The 20,276-nt window shown below is 33.8% G+C and overlaps 1 protein-coding gene across 5 annotated transcripts; it reads left to right on the top strand.

The window, feature by feature from the left end:
• Positions 1–64: 64 nt before the first annotated feature.
• Positions 65–19,444, top strand: LOC105782621 (myosin-1). 5 transcript variants are annotated; one of them, XM_012607478.2, is made up of 25 exons: positions 65–134; positions 1,140–1,455; positions 1,571–1,672; positions 1,751–1,894; positions 1,991–2,141; positions 2,243–2,270; positions 3,078–3,243; positions 3,374–3,437; positions 3,552–3,565; positions 3,656–3,740; positions 4,108–4,211; positions 4,321–4,459; positions 5,675–5,793; positions 6,542–6,694; positions 6,797–6,886; positions 7,442–7,519; positions 7,780–7,938; positions 8,385–8,591; positions 9,866–10,071; positions 10,222–10,357; positions 10,482–10,611; positions 10,707–10,853; positions 15,452–15,516; positions 15,701–16,350; positions 18,456–19,444. In XM_012607478.2, exons 1-25 carry the CDS (start codon positions 100–102, stop codon positions 18,466–18,468), a joined length of 3,501 nt encoding a protein of 1,166 aa, XP_012462932.2. In that variant the 5' UTR covers positions 65–99; the 3' UTR covers positions 18,469–19,444. The 5 variants fall into 5 exon arrangements, 4 of the variants coding, with proteins under 4 accessions (XP_012462932.2, XP_012462933.2, XP_012462931.2 ...); XM_012607479.2 differs by lacking the exon at positions 65–134 and adding an exon at positions 289–445; XR_008192932.1 differs by lacking the exon at positions 65–134 and having other exon boundaries at positions 1,036–1,455; positions 18,456–18,579; positions 18,915–19,444.
• The last annotated feature ends 832 nt before the right edge of the window (positions 19,445–20,276 follow it).

Here is a 20,276-nt window from a genome sequence, read left to right as displayed (position 1 = left end):
TAAAAAACCTCCAAAATTCAAAAATTTGAGGGAAAAGTGAATTAAAAAAAAGAAAGAAAATTCCATATATATAAATTTTAAAATTGTATTTTCCCATTAATGCGTGAAGCTGCCGAAAAAAAAAAAAAACAGAGGTAAGCGAAAAAGCTGCATCCTTCTCATGATATCCAATTTTCTATTTGATTTTTATTTTCTCAGCATTTTCTCGGAAACCAAACAGACCTTTTACACTGTCAATTCTACTTTATTTGAAAGAGTGTATACAGTGAACTTCCTTTTAAGGCTTTAATTTAAAACGATAAGACTTGGCTTTTGCCGGCATTTTGCTCTGCTTCTTCCTTAGTAATGTTAATTACTTGGAATCTCGAAGGTGTTCTAGGATTTTGAGATCGATCGAAGCTTTGAAGTGAATATTTTATTTTATTTTTCTATATTTTATTGTTCGGTAAGTGAAGAAACTTCTGATATTTCTGCTTTTAATTTATTGCTATTTTCTTGCTTGCTTGGATCTGGTTAGTTTAGGCATATTGTTCCATGAGAAAATAGAGAAATGAAGGAAAAAGTTATTAATGCTGATAATTCTTTACAACTGCTTTGAAATAGTTATAGTCATTAAATAATTATTTCCTTATTTTATATGTTATTGATGTTTTTATATTTCTAAGCAACCTAGGTCCGTTTATGAAAAGGAGTAGTGAAACTACACGAAGCTTGAAGATTTGGTGTAGGATTTGAAGGAATTTAATATTATATAAGATTTAAGTTTGCTGTAGGCTTTTATGAAGTTGAGATGTTTCCAACCGTTTAATTATAATAAAGTCTACCTGTGATAGTTGAAGCTTTAACCATCTTTAAGCTTTGAGCATGTTAATGGTGACTGAGGATTGAAGAGCACTAGGGTCTGTGTCTTAAACAATGGTCCCCGCCATTTGCATTGCTTGGATAAGTCTTCCAGTGGGGTCTTATATTAAAGCTAAATAGAACTTTTGGTGAACTGGAAAAAAGTTCACCTTTATGATCTCAAACCTTTATACTTAAAGCTCAAACCTCAGAGTTGTGAACCACTTAGGAGAAATGTCTCAGAAAACTGAGGTTCTTCCTTCCCACCGGTTTACTAAATCTTGGCCTGTTGATTTTAGGTTCATGGGTTCTCCGACTTGCGATCCCATTGGATATGCTGATGGAAATTTGGGGAACAATGGTGTAACCAACTTGAGTTCCCCTGCAAGGAATGGTGATTCAGGGGGCAAGGTTGTTGAGAGAGTTGAAAATGGTGTTGCTGACACTGAACAGGCAAATGAGGATTCACCATATAGCGGGAATGTTTTGTTGGTTGAAAATAGGCCTTCTGTGGTTGATGAGGACTTGGACTCTGCAGCAGCACCATTGCCTTCAGTATCAAAATCTAACATTGGACACAGATGGAGTGACATAACTTCGTACGGTACCAAAAAGGTAATTTATGGCTCTTGGTTTTATATTAGGTTAGCCCTTTTGGTTTTGATAGGATCTACTCATTGCTATATTTATGCAAAATTTCATACTGACTGACTTAATCTTGCGGTTTCAGAAGGTTCAGTGTTGGTTTCAACATCCAAATGGGAATTGGGAGCTGGGGAGAGTAATATCAACTTCAGGAACGGAGTCTGTTATATCACTTCCTGATGGGAAAGTAAGCAAATATTAAGCAAGCTTGGAGAATTGGTTCTTACATTTAGTATATATGCATTTACTTGTATTCCAATTGTAGGTTTTAAAGGTGAACTCTGATAGTTTGATACCTGCAAATCCTGATATCCTTGACGGGGTGGATGATCTCATGCAACTTAGTTACTTAAATGAGCCATCGGTGTTGTTCAATCTCCAATATAGATACAAGCAAGATATGATATATGTAAGAGCTCAAACTTGTTTTATATAACTTTTTAACTTGCTACTAAAGGTAAGTGTTCCTCTAATGCTGTTATTCTGATGATCGTACTCAATCTAGACAAAAGCAGGACCAGTTTTGGTTGCCATCAATCCTTTTAAAAAAGTTCCTTTATATGGCAATGACTACATTGAAGCATACAAGAATAAATCCATTGAGAGCCCGCATGTCTATGCAATTGCTGACACAGCCATCCGGGAGATGACACGTGGTATTGTTGGTTTCTTAAAGTTGTTAGGTTGATTTTATTTTTCTCAATTTTGTTATTATCAGGAATCTGTGGTTTTAGCATGGTTCTTTGTTTTTTGGCAGATGAAGTAAATCAATCTATCATCATAAGGTTGGTCTTCTTTGTCTTTTTTTTCCCTTCTCTGTTAATATATTTTACATGGATTTTCAACCAGTTTTATTTTATGCGCATCCTATACAGAGTCCTTCTTACTTATTATTTTGATAATAGAAAACTAGTAACACATTCTGCCGACGATTGTTGAATAAAAATATCAGAGTTTACCTATAAAAGCAACCAGTCTCTCCTTTGGCTATAAAGATGCTCTGTTATGTAGCTCTGCTTTCTTTGGTAATAAGGATCAAATACTTAAAAAGTAAATTGCTTGTCAGATGCTGAGACTGTAGGACATGTTGAAACATGCATGATTGCAAATACTTATATTGAGTTAGGATACAATTAAGATGAAAAAGAGGAGCACAGTTTTTTGAAGAATTACCTCTATCTTTGCCTCCTATTAAAGTTGGTGCTCTGATTTTTGATTTATTCCGTGTTTAGGATGTCTAAATTTGGACATGAATTAGTAAAGTATCTTTTGTACTGTTGCATTATTTTTCCTACTTCAGATTAGTTTAAGTTATCTCTGTATAGACTCTTTCTTGTCTGTGGATGTATACATATTTTGTTCTCTGATTAGCATCCTTTTTGGTACCTTTGCTAGTTTTACACAGTTCGGCAAATTTGTGATGTGGAATGTAAAGCCTTAAATTTTATAAGAGTAAATTGAATTTTTAATAATTTGTATTAAAATATCTGATCATAATCATGGAGCACATTTCGGGGATTTATTATAGCTCTTGTTTGTTTTTTATCACATGTGCATACGCATGTAATTGTTGTGTTGCTATTTGCTGGTAGTGGTGAGAGTGGAGCAGGAAAAACTGAGACAGCAAAGATAGCAATGCAATATTTGGCAGTTCTTGGTGGTGGGAGCGGAATAGAGTATGAAATCTTGAAGACCAATCCTATCCTAGAAGCATTTGGTAATGCAAAAACATTGAGAAATGACAACTCAAGCCGTTTTGTAAGTTCCATGTTCTTTCATGGCTATCGAAGTGTACCTTGGTTTTAACTTAACCAATTTGCATAGCATTCAAATTTAATGAAATTTGATGGGATTTCAGCTACTAATAATTTGGGTTGAAATTTTTCAGGGAAAGTTGATTGAAATCCATTTTAGTGAAACTGGAAAAATATCTGGAGCCAAGATTCAAACCTGTAAGTGCAGTTACTACTAGATCCCAAAATGATATTTATTTGAGCCTATTTATTTCTCCTTCCTGAAATGAGTAACTAACATCAAGTTTGAATTTGTTCTTCTTCACATGGCAGTTCTACTAGAGAAGGTAATTTTTACACAACCTTGTTTTTATGTGCTGTTGGATCTATTATTTTTCTGAAATATAAGCTGCTGAGTTAATCTATTATACGAACAGTCTAGAGTGGTCCAATGTGCAGAGGGAGAAAGGTCATACCACATATTTTATCAGCTTTGTGCTGGTGCTCCTCGTGCTCTTCGAGGTAAGTTTCTTGCTATCTTTTCTTTCTTTAGTCTAATGTACTTCCCCTTGGTAACAACTAGGGATTCAAGTTTGTTGCTAGATTGCGTATGGTTTGTTCATCTTTGAGCTTGTCTCATGGTACACTTTTTGATGTTCAGTAGCAAATTAGAGTTTTCCATTGTGAAGGCTTGAAAACATATGTGTTACATTTTTGACTCTCCTAATGTGATAGCAGAAAAGTATCCATGAGATAACTAGTTAGTTGTTGTCTTTCTTTTTATGCTGTTAGTTTTCTAGAATAATCTCTTTATTTGAGTAATCATTTTCTATCTTTTGCCTCATTAAATTATGTTCTTTGCCTTTGTTCATTCAATTTTGGCCTACAGAGAAGCTAAATTTGAAGGATGTGGACGAGTATAAATATTTGAAGCAGAGTAATTGCTATTCTATTACTGGGGTTAATGATGCTGAACATTTTCACATAGTTAAGGTACTTATTTATCATGAATATTATCTCTTTAATCTATTTATGTTTGTCATGATTCATACTTTAAACCTGGGAAAGTAATTGGCATATACTGTTTTGTGTATAATTTCAGGAAGCTTTGGATATTGTCCATGTTAGCAAAGAAGACCAAGAGAGTGTGTTTGCAATGCTTGCTGCAGTACTGTGGCTGGGAAATGTCTCATTCACCATTATTGATAATGAAAACCATGTAGAAGCTGTGCAAGATGAAAGTAAGAAATTTCCGTAAACCACTTAGAAAAGACTCTTGCTACCTGGATTAGCTTCATGTTTTTAGATTCTATTAATGTTGTTATTATACCTCGTGACCCTTCATAGATGTTCAGAAGTTTATCCATATAGCCTTTCCCCTACCCTTCCCCGCCAATCTCCTCATCTTTCTGACAATTGACTTTAATTGGAGAGGGAAAAATGAAATAGAGGCACATGAGAAGCCAAACTAAAGACTATTAAATGGTTTTATTTGTCATTGATTAAGTTTAGTCTTTGCTTTGGTGTTATATTTAAGTTATTTAACTTTTCTTATTGCCAATTAATTTTAGGTTGGATGCTTAGAAAATGGTTGTAGAGTCTAATTTGTCTGTTAAACCTTGGGGTGTAATTGAGCCAAGTGAAGCTCAGGCTATAAGATGCTCAAGCTTGAGCTTGGCTTGAAGAAATTTGAGGCACAACTTGAGTACAATTGAGTTTAATTTCGGTATAAAAATTGAAAGCTCGATTCATGCTTGACTTCAAAACTCAATCATTTATGCTTGAGCTTGAGTTCGAGTTCAAATTGAGATTTTAAATTAAAAAGCTTAATAAGACTCATGAGCTACTCAAGTCAAGCATTAGGATACTTGATTTTGGCCTGTTTCAAGCTTGACTCTATCATGACCGAGCCAAGTTTGAATGTTTTTCGAGGTGAACCTGAGTACCTCCGGAAGATTGATGACTTGTTTAAACTCCAATTGCACTCGTTTGTTGTCTTAGTGATTTTATATCTTCTTTTGGATGGCAGTATTTTGTACCAGGGTCAAGGTATAATGTCCTGTGTACTAGATTTCTCCTTTTTATTTGTTTCCCTTGGTATTAGGTAGTTGACAGTTGTGTTTGCCCCTTATCTCTTTCCTTTTTAATGCTACTGGTATGCCTTCTTTCATTTCTTTTGTATTAAATGTCATGTTTTGGCTTATAAAATGGTCTTCATTATTTTATTCATATTGCTTTTGATTGAGCTTCATCTAATTTCTCCTTTTTATTTGTTTCCCTTGATATTAGGCAGTTGTGTTCGCTTCTTATCTCTTTCCTTTTTAATGCTGCTGATATACCTTCTTTCATTTCCTTTGTATTAAATGTCACATGTTTTGGCTTATAAAGTGGTCTTTTTATTCATATTGCTTTTGATTGAGCTTCGTCTAATATCTGAATACAACATTACTTTCCAGGTTTAATCAATGTTGCCAAGTTGATTGGATGTGACGCTGCAGACCTTAATCTGGCTTTATCAACTCGCAAAATGCGAGTTGGTAGTGATAATATTGTCCAAAAGCTAACACTATCACAGGTAAGAAACTAAGAATCCTTCTCTATAAAAATACTATACTGTAATTTGTCTAATAGGTCACAAAAAAAAAAAGCATTTTATTTCACTTTATGGTAGAACATGTAAAGGTGATTTCGTCCGATCAAGAATGTCTCCATTCTTAAATTTTCAATAGCATTTCTGTGACATCCTTCTTCTCCCTCATGGCCTGTTTATTGGCTGGCTGGAAGAATGTTTGAATTGCTTTGATCCCAAATATTGTTCTCGTTCTACGCTACCTTATATCCACATCACTCTTCATTTTAAGGAAATCTCTGAACTGATGCCATGATTATGGAAATTATATGGATATGACTTCTCTACTGTGTTTTGAAGAATCAAATTAGAGAACCAAATATGGCTGAACTTGCATGTATTACATCTTTCGGTTTGCAGTAGTGCTGCATATGCTTATCTAAATGAGCATGAAATTTATAATTGCAGGATTTACTCACTTTCTTTCATTCTACTGGCTGAGTTAAATAATCTTATTACTTTGTTTAGCTGTGTTTCATGCATGTCACTTTAGCTTCACAAAGTTTCTGAATCGCTTGCTTCTATTTCTTAAGTAGGTGTCAAAAGTTAAAGCTGTTTATTATTCTGTCCTTTGTTTGTGGAACTCTGGCTGATGACTGGCCTAGAATCTAACATTTTAAGTTGAAGCGATTTTATTTATATTCTTATATTGAACTTGCCGTGATTCATAATTAAGTTGTTCCTTCATTTTCAGGCGGTTGAGACAAGAGATGCCCTGGCAAAATCAATTTATGCTGGTTTGTTTGAGTGGCTGGTAGAGCAAATTAACAAATCACTTGCTGTTGGCAAGAGGCTAACAGGAAGATCTATCAGCATTCTTGATATTTATGGCTTTGAATCGTTTGATGTATGTTTTAATAATACTTTTATTCTCTCTCTGTCTCTATGGCTCCCTATACATCCAAATTGAAAATTTCTTTTGTTGTTCAATCAACAAATTTTTTTCCAGAGGAATAGTTTTGAACAGTTCTGCATTAATTATGCAAATGAGAGATTGCAGCAGCATTTTAATCGCCATCTATTCAAGTTGGAACAGGAGGTAACTTTATTTTTTTTATCATATGATTGGATTAAGATTTTGTTGATTGATCAGAGTTTGTTATGGATTATAGTACCTGCATGAAACTTAATAGATTTCTTCTACCTTTTCGGTTCATTAAGTTTTGCACCGGCTAAAATGTGTAACGGAGGCTACAAAGAATTACGAATTAGTATGAAGTAAAGACAGATATTACAGTTTTCTGTGCGCATTCATTGGCAGGGAAGAGTTAGTGTAGTAAACTAGGAGTGAATTGTTGAATCTTCAGTGATGATGATTGAAACTACTTTTTTGGATAATTGATGATGATTGAAGTATGCAGTCAAAGTGAGGGCATGCATAAACTTCCTTCGTCGTGAACTAATGCAGAGAAGGATGCTGAAAAATCACCTCTTTAGAAAAACTCTTCAATAAATCTCTTTTTATTTATAAAAGGATAATAATAATTGCTTTGTTTTTTCTCTGACCAGTTAGTTTTATTTGGGAACTAACGTGATTTCATAAAAAAAAGACCTGTTAATTTTACAATGATTCTCGATCCTTTTTCCTTTTTAGGAATATATTCAAGATGGCATTGATTGGGCAAAAGTTGATTTTGATGACAACCAAGATTGTCTTCATCTTTTTGAAAAGGTAAGGAGTTCACTTTAATGATTCAACTTCACGGTATGCTTTTCTTGTACAGGCTTGGTTTAGGAAATAATGTGCTTTTGTAAAAATACCTTAGGCTAAGGTCTTGTGGAGGTTGCCTGCTTTGGAGCTAGTCTGATCTTGTTGTTCATCATAATGTCTGAAATATTGATGCTTGCATCTAGTACTGATAGCTTTTATCTTTTCAGCTTCAATTTATTAAACGAGCCTTTTCAAATCTTATGTTTTTAAGTTTTATGCAGAAACCTTTGGGATTGTTGTCTTTGTTAAATGAGGAGTCCACTTTTCCTAATGGCACGGACTACACTTTTGCCAACAAGCTCAAGCAACATCTGAATTCTAATCCTTGTTTTAAGGGAGAGCGAGAAAAGGCTTTCACTGTCTCCCATTTTGCAGGGGAGGTACTATTTTTTGTTGTCAGTTGCAGTATTCCTTTTTTGTGTTTCAAAGTGCTTGCTTGCGTCTCCTTGTTATTCGTTTGTTTAAAGTATTGGTGGAGGAAGAAAGATGCGTCACTTCTAGTTTTTACTAGATTTTCCTCCATGCATGTTGCTGGTAAATGATTTATAACATAGTGATTATCATAATTATAATAATTAAAATAATAAAATTGGTCAAATTTAAGTTTACGCCTAATAAAAATAGATTAATTAATCTAATTTATTAGGAAATATTAATCATGGATATAATAGTTCATTTAAAAAAAATATTCAGGTTATAACTGTCATTATTTGCAATGCTGGAGTTGGTACATTTATATATGATAAAAAAATATGTTTACTGATAGATATGGATTTATTATTGCTACCTGACAAATATATAACAATTCATCTTGGTCCCAACCCAGGTCACATATGACACAACTGGATTTTTAGAGAAGAACAGAGACTTACTGCACCTGGATTCAATTCAACTACTGTCCTCGTGCTCATGCCACCTTCCTAAAGCATTTGCATCAAATATGCTTAACCAGTCTGAAAAGCCTGTAGTTGGTCCTTTACATAAGGCTGGTGGTGCAGATTCTCAGAAGTTAAGTGTTGCGACTAAATTTAAGGTGAAGTTCCTTACAAATTTCAAATCTTCCTTTCTTTCAGTATGAACAATCTTCATCATGTAATGTAATACATATGAATATGTGAAAGAAGTTTCTGTTGAATTACAGGCCTAAGTAATGTGCTAATGATTTGTATTTTCATTCTTGCTATTTAATTGAGGGTAGCGTATAGTTTTGTTTTGCTTATCCGTGTCTATAACAATCCATCAACGTTTTATGACATTTTGATGCTTTTGCAAAAGTTTTTGCTTCTTGCTATTGGGTATGAGGTTCATATACGTCTTAAGCTAAAATTGGCCATTGTTTATCTTATACTTGGAAGTGTCTTATTCTTCTTGTGTCAATTTTTAGGCTGCATGAAATGAAACCTTGATCAATTTGGGGTGGGTGGTCCATTGTCTTCGAAGTGATTCTTGCTTCTGTTTTGATTTGGTCTAGATTTAAATCGGTCTAATTATGCTCTCAGTCTCTATACTCTTTTTACTTTTGAAATTCATTCATCTACTTTTAATTCTATGAATTTAGTCCCTCTACTTGTCTAATTTAAAAATTAAAGTCCAATTGATAAAATTGTCAATTGACCTCTGTTAAATTTGAAAATGTGTTATCAATTGAAATATAATTCCAAACATTTGAATATTAAATGGCGCATTCAAATTTAACAGAAATCCATTAACAATTTGATCAATTGAACTCCATTTTTCAGTTCATACAAGTAGAGGGACTAAATTGTTAGAATTAAAAGTAGAAGGCTTAAAGTTCAAAAGTTCTAGGAGTACAACGACCGAGTCCATAATTAAACCCCTTTTATTGTGTTGCATTTAAAATCTTTTCAATTAACACACGAATCTCCTAATTCTCATTTTTCTCATTGCTTATTGGCTTATGTTCTTTTGCTTTTGCCTATGATAATTGTTTAATGTATGTGTGAGGTCCACTTGTTCTCAATGGAGGCAAGTCATGAATTGTTTTAAAAGTTTTTTCTCTATGATTGAATCTTTTTCCCTTTTATGTTCCTTGAGAGAAACTATCTTGCATCCATGGACAGTAGGCATGACAATCCCACTGATTAGGGAGGCATACTGTTGATCATATTATTTTCAGTGAACTTACTGTAGTCCTAGATGAAATATTGATTTAGCTTTTTCACATTTTTGGCATATAAAAGAATTGAACCTCTTTGTGAATGTAAAGTCTATTGCTGTTTTAATGTTACAGTTAATGGTTAGTTTACCCTCTCTATTCCTCTTCTTATGTTACTTTCTATAACATAGGGTCAACTCTTCCAACTAATGCAACGTCTAGAGAGCACCACTCCACATTTCATACGTTGTATAAAGCCCAACAACTTTCAGTCTCCTGGATCATATGAGCAAGGACTTGTGTTGCAGCAATTGAGATGTTGTGGAGTCCTAGAGGTTGTTCGTATATCGCGGTCTGGCTATCCGACCAGAATGCCTCACCAGAAGTTTGCCAAAAGGTAAGAGGAAATCATTTTCTCTTTGTCAAAGGCAGAACCATTTAGCTTTTCTTTTTTACCCCATTTTTAGACGGTTTTGACTTTCGAGGGTTTATCTGATACTTTTCCACCTTTTGGTTTGGTGCTGGTTTGTTTTGTACCTTTCCTCAGGTATGGTTTTCTTCTACTGGAAAATGCTGCCTCGCAAGATTCACTTAGCGTTTCAGTTGCGATTCTTCATCAATTTAACATTTTGCCTGAGATGTATCAAGTTGGCTACACAAAATTGTTTTTCCGTACCGGACAGGTACAATAAAAGAAATTTGTCTGGAAAAATTGCTATCAATACTAGTTGGTATATCTCTTTGATGGTAAGAACATTAAAAAGCTCTGCAATATCTTGATGAACTGACATAACATTATCCATGCAGATTGGGATTCTTGAGGATACACGAAATCGTACACTGCATGGCATTTTACGTGTTCAAAGCTGCTTTAGAGGACACCAAGCTTGCCGTCACTTTAAGGAGCTTCAAAGAGGCATTGCCACCATACAATCATGTATTCCTATTTTCTGTTTTTATCGCTTTAAATTAAGTTTATGCAAAATAAGGAACAGTCAAAAAACTTGATTTTCTTATTATCTCTTACTACAGTTGTCAGAGGAGATAAAACCAGGAAAGAATATGCTGTCTTACTGCAGAGACATAGAGCTGCTGTTATTATACAAAAGCAGATTAAAGGCATGAATGCTAAGAAAACATTCAAGAACATTAGAGATGCATCAATTGTGATACAATCAGGTATGCATTTAGGTTGTATTCTTCACTTGAGTTTAAGTATAAAAAGCAAAGCAATATACTGTTTCTTTGAATTTTCTTCAAACTGGAGTTCGGAAGATCCAGAAATGGCCCAGGCTTCCTGATGCCATGGTCAGGTCAATTTGAGGATGGAGATGTTTTTATATTTTGACCACTAGTTTTGTTTATGTTAAAGATATGCAAACACGTCTAACCTGAGTTTTCAAGAGAGCATTTAATAAAACTGTTTTGTCTTTTATTAACTAAACAACTGAATTTAAATAGAGAAAAGAATCATAACCTATTTGGGAAAATAATTTTCTTATTCTAATAAACTACTAAAAGATAAGGAAAATAATTCCCTTATTCTAATAAATTACTAAAAGATAAGATAAAATATTCTTAGAATATCTCAAATGATTTATTCTAAGATTTATCTATCTAAATAACTTTAAAATATATTCCAAAATATATGGGTTTCACATATTTCAACACCCTCCCTCAAGTTGGTGCATATATATCAATCATGCCTAACTTGCTTACAAGAAAATCAAAGCTTGTCTTAGAGAGCCATTTGGTGAGTATGTCAGCAATCTGTTGTTTTGAAGGAACAAACGGCATGCACATCTGGCCTTTTTCAATCTTCTCCTTGATAAAGTGTCTATCAATCTCAATATGTTTAGTTCTGCCATGCTGGGCTGGGTTGTGCGCAATACTAATGACAGCTTTGCTATCACAGTACAACTTCATTGGTGAAGTTATTGGTTTTCTCAGCTCTTCCATAATTCTTTTAAACCACATCATTTCACAAATTTCTTGAGCCATTGATCTAAACTCAGCCTCTGCACTACTTCTTGCTACAACATTTTGTTTTTTGCTTCGCCAAGTCACAAGGTTTCCCTATACAAATGTATGGTATCCTGATGTAGATCTTTTATCTGTTATTGAGCCTGCCCAGTTTGCATCTGTATAAGCTTCAATTCCTCTTTGTTCGGATTTCTTGAAGAATAAGCCCTTTCCAGGTAAACTCTTCAAGTATCTCAGAATCCGAAACACCGCTTCTTCATGTTCCTCATTGGGGAGTGCATAAATTGACTTACTAAGCTCACTGCAAAAGCTATGTCTGGCCTTGTATGTGATAAGTAAATTAACTTACGGACTAATTTTTGGTACTGCCTTTTATCAACTAATCGACCTTTTTTATTTTTGAATTTTACATTTGGATCAATTGGTGTGTCAGTAGGGCGGCAACCACTCATCCTAGCCTTTTTTAAAAGATTAATCACATATTTTTTCTGAGAGACCACAAGACCCTTCTTTGATCGAGCAACTTCCATTCCAAGAAAGTATTTCAAAGGACTCAAGTCTTTGATCTCAAACTCCAATGCTAGATGCTCCTTGAGACGCCTTATTTCATCAACATCATCTCCTGTAAGAATGATATCATCGACATAAACTATAATAATTGCTATTCTACCTCTTTTTGAGTGTCGATAGAACATTGTGTGATCAGCTTGCCCTTGTGAGTAACCTTGTTTTTTAACAACTTGAGTGAACCGTTCAAACTAAGCTCGAGGAGACTGCTTTAGACCATACAAAGATTTCCTGAGCTTACATATTCGAGTTCCAAATTTTTTTCAAAACCTGGAGGAGGATCCATGTAAACTTCTTCTTCAAGTTTCCCATTTAGGAAAGGATTCTTCACATCTAGCTGCTGTAAGGACCAATCAAGATTATTAGCAATTGATAAAAGAACTCTAACAGAATTTAATTTGGCTACTGGAGCAAATGTTTCAAGATAGTCTATCTCATATGTTTGAGTGTACCATTTAGCCACCAATCGGGCTTTGTATCTATCTAAAGATCCATCCGATTTGAATTTGGTTGTGAACACCCATTTATAGCCCACAATTTTTTTCCCTACAAGTAATTCCACTGTTTCCCATGTACCTGTTTTTTCAAGAGAGCGCATCTCCTCTAAAATAGCCTCCTTCCGCTCAGGAACTTGTAGCATCTTTCATATTTTTGAGTATTTTCACAGTATCGAGACACAAAACAAAGGTTGAGAATGTCGACGACAAGGCTTTATAGGACACAAAGTTAGACATGAGATATTTGACAACATTTCTAACACCTTTTCTTTTAGCAATTGGAATATCTAAATCAGAAAATTTATTAGTTGGATTATGAGCTTTACCTGAACTTTTGACAAGATCTTGTGGGTCGGATTCTTGGTGATGAATCTGGTGCATTCTACTTTCTTGATTTTGATTTCTTCTTGAGTAAACAATTAACTCATTTGTTTGTTCTTTATTCTTATGATCAGACTCTACACCTTCATACTCCTTTTCATTAACAACATTAACATCATTAATTTCTGTGTTAATCTAAATTCACCTTCCCCATTATTAGAATCCTTATGTTGTATATTCCTAGTGTTTTCTTGATCAATTATAGAATCTTCCTTACTATAATTCCCTCCCTGAAGGTTAGAATCAAAGTAAGATTGTGTTTCAACAAATGTGACATCTATGGTAACAATAATCTTCCTATCAATTGGATCGTAACATTTGTAAACATTTTTATTAGAAGCATAGCCAATAAAGACACATTTTTTGGTTTAGGATCTAGTTTACCTTGGTTGTGAAGATGAACAAAAACACTACACCCAAAAACTCGGAGGGATAAATTTGTGATCAATTTAGAATTAAGAAAGTTATCTTTAAAGAAATTGAAAGGAGTTCTATAGTTTAGAGTTTTACTAGGCATTCTATTAATAAGCTATGTAATTGTTAATAAGGTTTCGCCCCAAAGATAATGTGGTACCTGACTAGTGAACATCAAGGCTCTAGTTACTTCCAAAAGATGTATTTCGTGTCTATCTCACTGGTGGTTTTAAAAAACCTCGCGAATTAACTTGGGTTACAGGCGTGGTTCTGGTTGTGTTGATCGCATCTTTTGGCGTAACAGGTTATTCGTTACCTCGGGACCAAATTGGTTATTGGGCAGTCAAAATCGTAACAGGCATTCCGGAAGCTATTCCGGTAATAGGATTGCCTTTGGTAGAGTTATTGGTCGTTTTTTTTTTTTCGGCAACCCCATTTTGTTGTGCTGTATTTGTACAAGAGCTTTGGTGGACTATACCATGTTTGGTTAAGAAAATACCTAATTGGCCACTAAAAAATTCCCCACCCTTGTCACTCCGAAGTACTTCTATTTTCACACAACATTGTGTTTTCACTATAGCATAAAAAGACTGAAACACATTTTTAACTTCAGACTTATCTTTTAACAAAAACACCCAAAAAATGCGAGTATAATTATCAATAAATGTGACAAACCAATGTTTTCTTGAAAAAGTTGAGACTCTCGAAGGTCCTCAAACATCATTATGAATTAACGAAAAAGGTTTGGAAGCTTTATATTTTTGAGGTGGGAAGAATGACCAATGATGTTTAGCCAATTCACAAAATTCACAATGATATGAAGGACTTTTATTTTTAAATAGATCAGGTAACAAATATCTTAAATAGTAAAAATTAGGATGTCCAAGCCTATAATGACAAATCATAACCTTATCAAAACTAGAAGCAAAATTTAAACATAAAGTAGTTGTTGGTTGACTTAGATGGTCGTCGTCAAAAAAGTAAATTCTACCAGATTCTTTAGCATTGCCAATCATTCTCTCCGAGACTATGTCCTAAAATTTACATATAGAGGAGTCAAATATAACATGACAATTCGAAGACTGGGTTAATTTACTGAACGATTTGAGATTACAAGCTAGATTTGGTACATGTAAAACATCATGTAAAACCAAGCAAGGCGAAATTTTAACAGTGCCTTTCTTGGCTATTGCCGAGAACGACCCATCTGCTACTTTGATTTTTTTGTTTCCTGCATAAGGTGTGTAAGTTGAAAAAAGAAAATTACTACTAGTCATGTGATCATTAGCTCCAGAATCAACGATCCACGTGTTTGTTTTACAAGGCCTGACATTGAAAAAATAGAAAAATCAGTATCTGATTGGGTAAAGGAGGAAGAAGGATTATTGGATGAGTTAGGAAGATAAGAATTCATCTGAAATTGTGGTGATTGAAAAAGCTTGTGTAGATGCTCTAGTTGTTTCTTAGTGAATGGAGACTCTTCTAGAGACCTTTGGCCTTTATAATTTTTATTAGTTGTTTTAACGGTAAAACTTTCTTCCTCTGTTTGATTGCTGGATCTCTTATCTCCAATGAAAGCTGTTTTAACCATGATGCTACTAGAGATAACCTAACTCAGATGCCATGAAAGTTTTCAAGAGAGCATTTAATAAAACTGTTCTGTCTTTTATTAACTAAACAACTAAATTTAAATAGAGAAAAGAGTCATAACCTAATTGGGAAAATAATTCCCTTATTCCAATAAACTACTAAAAGATAAAATAAAATAATTCTAAAATATCTCAAATGATTTATTTTAAGATTTATCTACCTAAATAATTATAAAATATATCCCAAAATATTTGAGTTTCACATATTTCAACATAACCATGTATGAAATTAGAAAAGATATAGGAGTAATATACAATTAACAATTATACGTGCTCTATGCTGCAGCAATTCGTGGCTGGTCAGTCAGAAGATGCTCTGGAGATATTGGATTCAAGTCTGGGGTCCCTAAGGTACTATGTCCATCTTATTGTGTTTAACTCATAAATTTGAATTATGGTCATCTTTATGTAATCAGACTCTACACGTGGGATTGATTGAACTTTTAATTAAATTTGACTTTTTCTTAAAAGATATGTGTATTCATCCTTGTCTTATTTGCATTTGAGAGTTGAGAAACTTGCCATTCTGATACAGGCGGATGAACCAGACGAGGTGCTGGTCAAGTCATCATTTCTTGCTGAACTACAGCGCCGAGTTCTTAAAGCCGAGGCTGCTCTGCGGGAGAAAGAAGAGGAGAATGATATCCTCCACCAGCGGCTCCTACAATATGAAAACCGTTGGTCCGAATACGAGCTAAAAATGAAGTCCATGGAAGAAGTGTGGCAGAAACAAATGAGGTCGCTACAATCCAGCCTCTCCATTGCAAAGAAGAGCCTAGCAGTTGACGAGTCGGAGAGGAGTTCAGATGCATCAATTAACACGAGTGATGATAGAGAGTATTGCTGGGACACGGGTAATAACCTTAAGGTCCCCGAGAGCAACGGCTTGAGACCAATGAGTGCAGGTTTAAGCGTTATAAGCCGGTTGGCCGAGGAATTCGAGCAGAGGAGTCAAGTCTTTGGTGATGATGCAAAGTTCTTGGTGGAAGTAAAATCAGGTCAGGTTGATGCAAGCCTGAACCCGGACCGTGAGCTTAGAAGGTTGAAGCAGATGTTCGAAACTTGGAAGAAGGATTATGCGACGAGATTACGAGAAACGAAAGTGGTATTGAATAAACTAGGAAACGAAGACGGTGCACTTGACAAGGTGAAAAAGAAGTTCTGGGGCAGGAGGAACAGCACCAGGTATAATTAAGCTAACTTATAATTTGCTGTGTTGCTATTAGATGCATATTTCTATATTGGTAACCATGAATTATTGCATAGAGAAATTGTGAGAGTTTTGTTATTATAAACTGATTTCAAAACTGGAGTGGAGACGCCAGTTTATTCTCATGCATACTGCATTCTCAAATTTTAATTATGTATATTGTTTTTTTGTTTTTTAAAAAGCCTATGTCCACAAAGTTCGAGCTTTGTATTATGATAAACCTCAGTTTAATTGCTTTTTGTTTGGATTGCTGGAATGCTTGTATTATTCTGTGTAAATAATACTTATAAATTCTTCGAGTTTGACTAAAAGCATTCTTGAATCGAGATTGAGCTTTGAGCAACAAGAGCTATCAAGTGAGTTGAATTTGAGTGTTTTAATACTCAATTCGAGCAGCTTATGAGCCTAACGGAACATTTTATTTATAAATCATGTAAATGAGCTTAATTAAGTTAAACTTGAATATTTGATTTCATTTTGAGTCGTTTAAATAATTGTATTTGATCAAGCTTGAGCTTCTCTTTGCTTGAGCTCTATTCCGCTCGATTACAACGGTAGGTATTATTATTACTCTTTGTTTTCAACTAAATTTATGTATGTCCGGGTCAATTTTTTGAACCGATGAGTTTCTGGTATTTAGAAAATTCTGAATAAAAATATTAAGTTGAAAACGGATTTGAATTTGACATTGGTTCAACATTAAAAGTTGGAGTTTGGTTATGCTGATCTTAATTTTTTTCATGATAATGCTTAATGTATTTTTTTATTATAGGTATTATGTAATTTACACTATATAAAGGATAAATATGTATGATATTGTAGTATGAGATTTAAAAAATGTTATTTTATGATATAAAATTGGATAAAAGAGTGAAATATATTATTTAATAAACAATTTAAGTCAGAAGATATTAACACTGTTGATAAAGATTAACGCTTTGAGTCATTGAATGTCTAAGTTCAAGTTAGATTATGCATAATTGTTGGATTTAGTTTGGATTATTTTAGTTTTTAGTTTATTCTTTTTAGTATTGGTTTGATTATGTATTATAGTTACTTGAATGTATATTTATGATTGGATTATATTTATACTTATAAATTCTAAAAAAGAGAAAAATAATGGAGAAATTAGGCAAAAATGCTATCTTTGAATGAAAAATAGGGTTTTAGGCTGATATTTGGAAAATTTAGAGATGTAGGTTGATTTTGGTGAGTTGGTATATAGGTGGTGAAAGCACTCTCTGCTGGATGTGTCTTCTGCTAATATAGCAAGTCTATAGGGAAAAAGCACGCCTTGTTAGTGTGCCACGTTAGTAGCTGTTAAGATTTCTAATTTTAGGTTTAATTAGAGCCGTTTGACAAAAAAAAAAAAGGGAAAAAAATTATGACCGTTGGATCAAAATATAAAAAAAATTGAGAAAATTTTAATGGTTTTTATCTCGAGAATCCCTTGATAACTTTTTAGTTTGAATTTTTTTTAAATGTATTGTCTTTTCCATATTAGATGGCAGAGCCTTCATGTAAAATACATGTTTGGAATCTTGGGTAGAGTTTTTCAAATTTTGTGTAGTCTGTCAGATATTTTCTAACATTTTGAAAAATATTTTATATTTGGCGATAGAGTTTTACTATAAAATGAAGTTGATATGGAGAAAGTTTTCAGAGTTAAATTTCGAGGATAAAACTTACAAGCTAAAAAGAAGATTGTTGATGTTAAAATATGAAATTATTTTATTCATTTACTCAAAAGTTCGTAATTGCTACAATATAAGTTGAAATAGAGCCCAACATATTAAATTAGTTCAAGTAAGTAAAAGAATACTTATAGTTGTTACCTTGTTTGAATTTAGTTAAGAAATTTGATATCTACAAATTTATGTGTTAGTAATTTATGTTGTGACAATATATAGGAATAATAATAAATATTTTTTTTTTGTATAATATTATCATATTTATTTTTATTAAACTTGTGAATCATGTTTTTTTCGAAGACGAGTAAAAAAATTAGAGCCATTATTTATTACGATGATAAATTGTGTCATTGGCATCATGTTCGTTTTTGTATTTGTCCAATCTACAGATTTGGCTTTTAGCAGAAGCATCAAACTTAACGAGCTTCTGTCAAGAATTAGAAGAAAGTCTTGGATTCACGCTGGAGGAGAATCTCGAGCTTGAAATATAGACGCCTAACGTCAATAAACCCTGTAAGATATGCCACATTTAAGCTAAATGGCGAAGCAAATGTTGAGTTAATGCTTGATGAGAATTGCTCAACTGAGAATGTTGTAGTAGAGCTATATGCCCAGTTTGGCAATATAGAGGAAGGTGGTCTGAGTTCGTGATTTTTCGTAATTCGGAGTAGCTGATTAAACTAGTTTTCATACTTAAGAAGCTTGAATACGAGTAATTTTAGCATGTTTTAGTTATGTTTTCCATATTAGCTTTAAATTTAATAAAAAAAATGTATTTTGAGTTGTTTTATGGCCTTAGGGGCCGAATGAGGCCTAAGGGTGAACTAATGTACTAAGTGAGTGTGCAGGACATCATTCAAAGACAAAATAGCTCAAGGCTGGTCGCTGTGTTGCAACACGGGAAGTTCAATGTCGAAACAGAGGGATTAAAATACAAGAATTTTAAGACTGCCTTTGGTGTCGCGACACAGCTATAGGATGTCGTGATACACCCCTAAAGCCAAACCTAAACCAGGTAGACTGCCTTCAGTGTCACAACACATGCACTAGAGTGTCGCGACATCATCCTTGTACGAGAATAAATATGAGACAGTCTGTACAATGGAAATTAACACGAAAACGTCAACAAACCTAGGGTTGAGGACGACGACCAAGCCTAACTCTATAAATAGGCTTAGTTAGCACTTGTTTAGGGACAACTTTTCAGACTCTAAGTTTCTCTATATAATTTTAGTTTTAGTTTTTCTTTTTTTAGGCTTTAGGTTTATTTTCAATTCTTTTCTGTTCGTGTCCTTTGGAGGACTTATTTTTGTAAACGTGATCAAATGTTTGAGGATTATTGCACTTCATCAATCAAATACAAACAAGATTCTCTAAACTCTACTTTTGATTTATTCTTTATGCATATATTTATTATCAAGTTTATTATGTTTATGGATTCTATAAGGAACTAATCCTTTTATGGGGGGTTAGTGGGTGGAGGGGTGATTAACTAATTGTTATGTAGGATTTTCTTAGAGGATTAATTGTTTGGGAGAGGAAGAACTTAAACCTAGGCTTTACAACCATAGGAAGTCATTTAGGTGAGAATTAACCCAAAATTGGTATGACTTATCCATGAAAACCTTAGCCCCTAATTGGTCTGGACTGTAAGGTCGAGATATAAGTAGTTCTTGCCGACTCGTTAGTTTAGTGGAAGATCGAGAGATCCTACTAGGGTGATGACTAGCTAATTGAATAGAAACCCGAAATAGGAATTAGTTATGACCATCGAAGCGAACTAATCACCCATGTCTAGATTTGATTAAGTTTTAAAAATTAGTTATCCAAAGTCCATTTTATTTATGCAGTTTTTTATTTCTTTATTTATAAAAATATAAAAATCCTTTCTTTATGTTTTATCTTAATATAATTTATTTAAATTACTAATTAATTCTATTTGCGTTTAAGTTAAGTTTAATTTAGTACTTGTCGTTGTTGTAAAACTATAGTACAACCTGACTCATATACTTGCGGACACTACCTCAATTCCATATATTTAGTTCTAGTATTTATACTCTGGACGTTAATACATTCGGAGGCGGTCAGTTCGTCAACCATTGTTGTTAATATGTCCAATAACACGAAAGGTGGCCAGGAATAGGAAGCAGAAAGTCCAAAAACACAGTTGTGTGATGGTTTTACGACGTCGTAAAGCTCGTATCAGGGAA

This window comes from Gossypium raimondii, chromosome 13 (genome assembly GCF_025698545.1).
Source record: "Gossypium raimondii isolate GPD5lz chromosome 13, ASM2569854v1, whole genome shotgun sequence".
Classification (NCBI taxonomy): Eukaryota; Viridiplantae; Streptophyta; class Magnoliopsida; order Malvales; family Malvaceae; genus Gossypium; species Gossypium raimondii.
This window is presented reverse-complemented; position numbering and strand designations above follow the sequence as displayed.

Coding starts and splice junctions, on each gene's coding strand:
- LOC105782621 (XM_012607476.2), top strand. CDS start 1,075: ATGTCTCAGAAAACTGAGGTTCTTCCTTCCCACCGGTTTACTAAATCT. Junction 1,673..1,750: donor TATCACTTCCTGATGGGAAA/GTAAGCAAATAT, acceptor TTCCAATTGTAG/GTTTTAAAGGTGAACTCTGA. Junction 2,271..3,077: donor AATCAATCTATCATCATAAG/GTTGGTCTTCTT, acceptor ATTTGCTGGTAG/TGGTGAGAGTGGAGCAGGAA.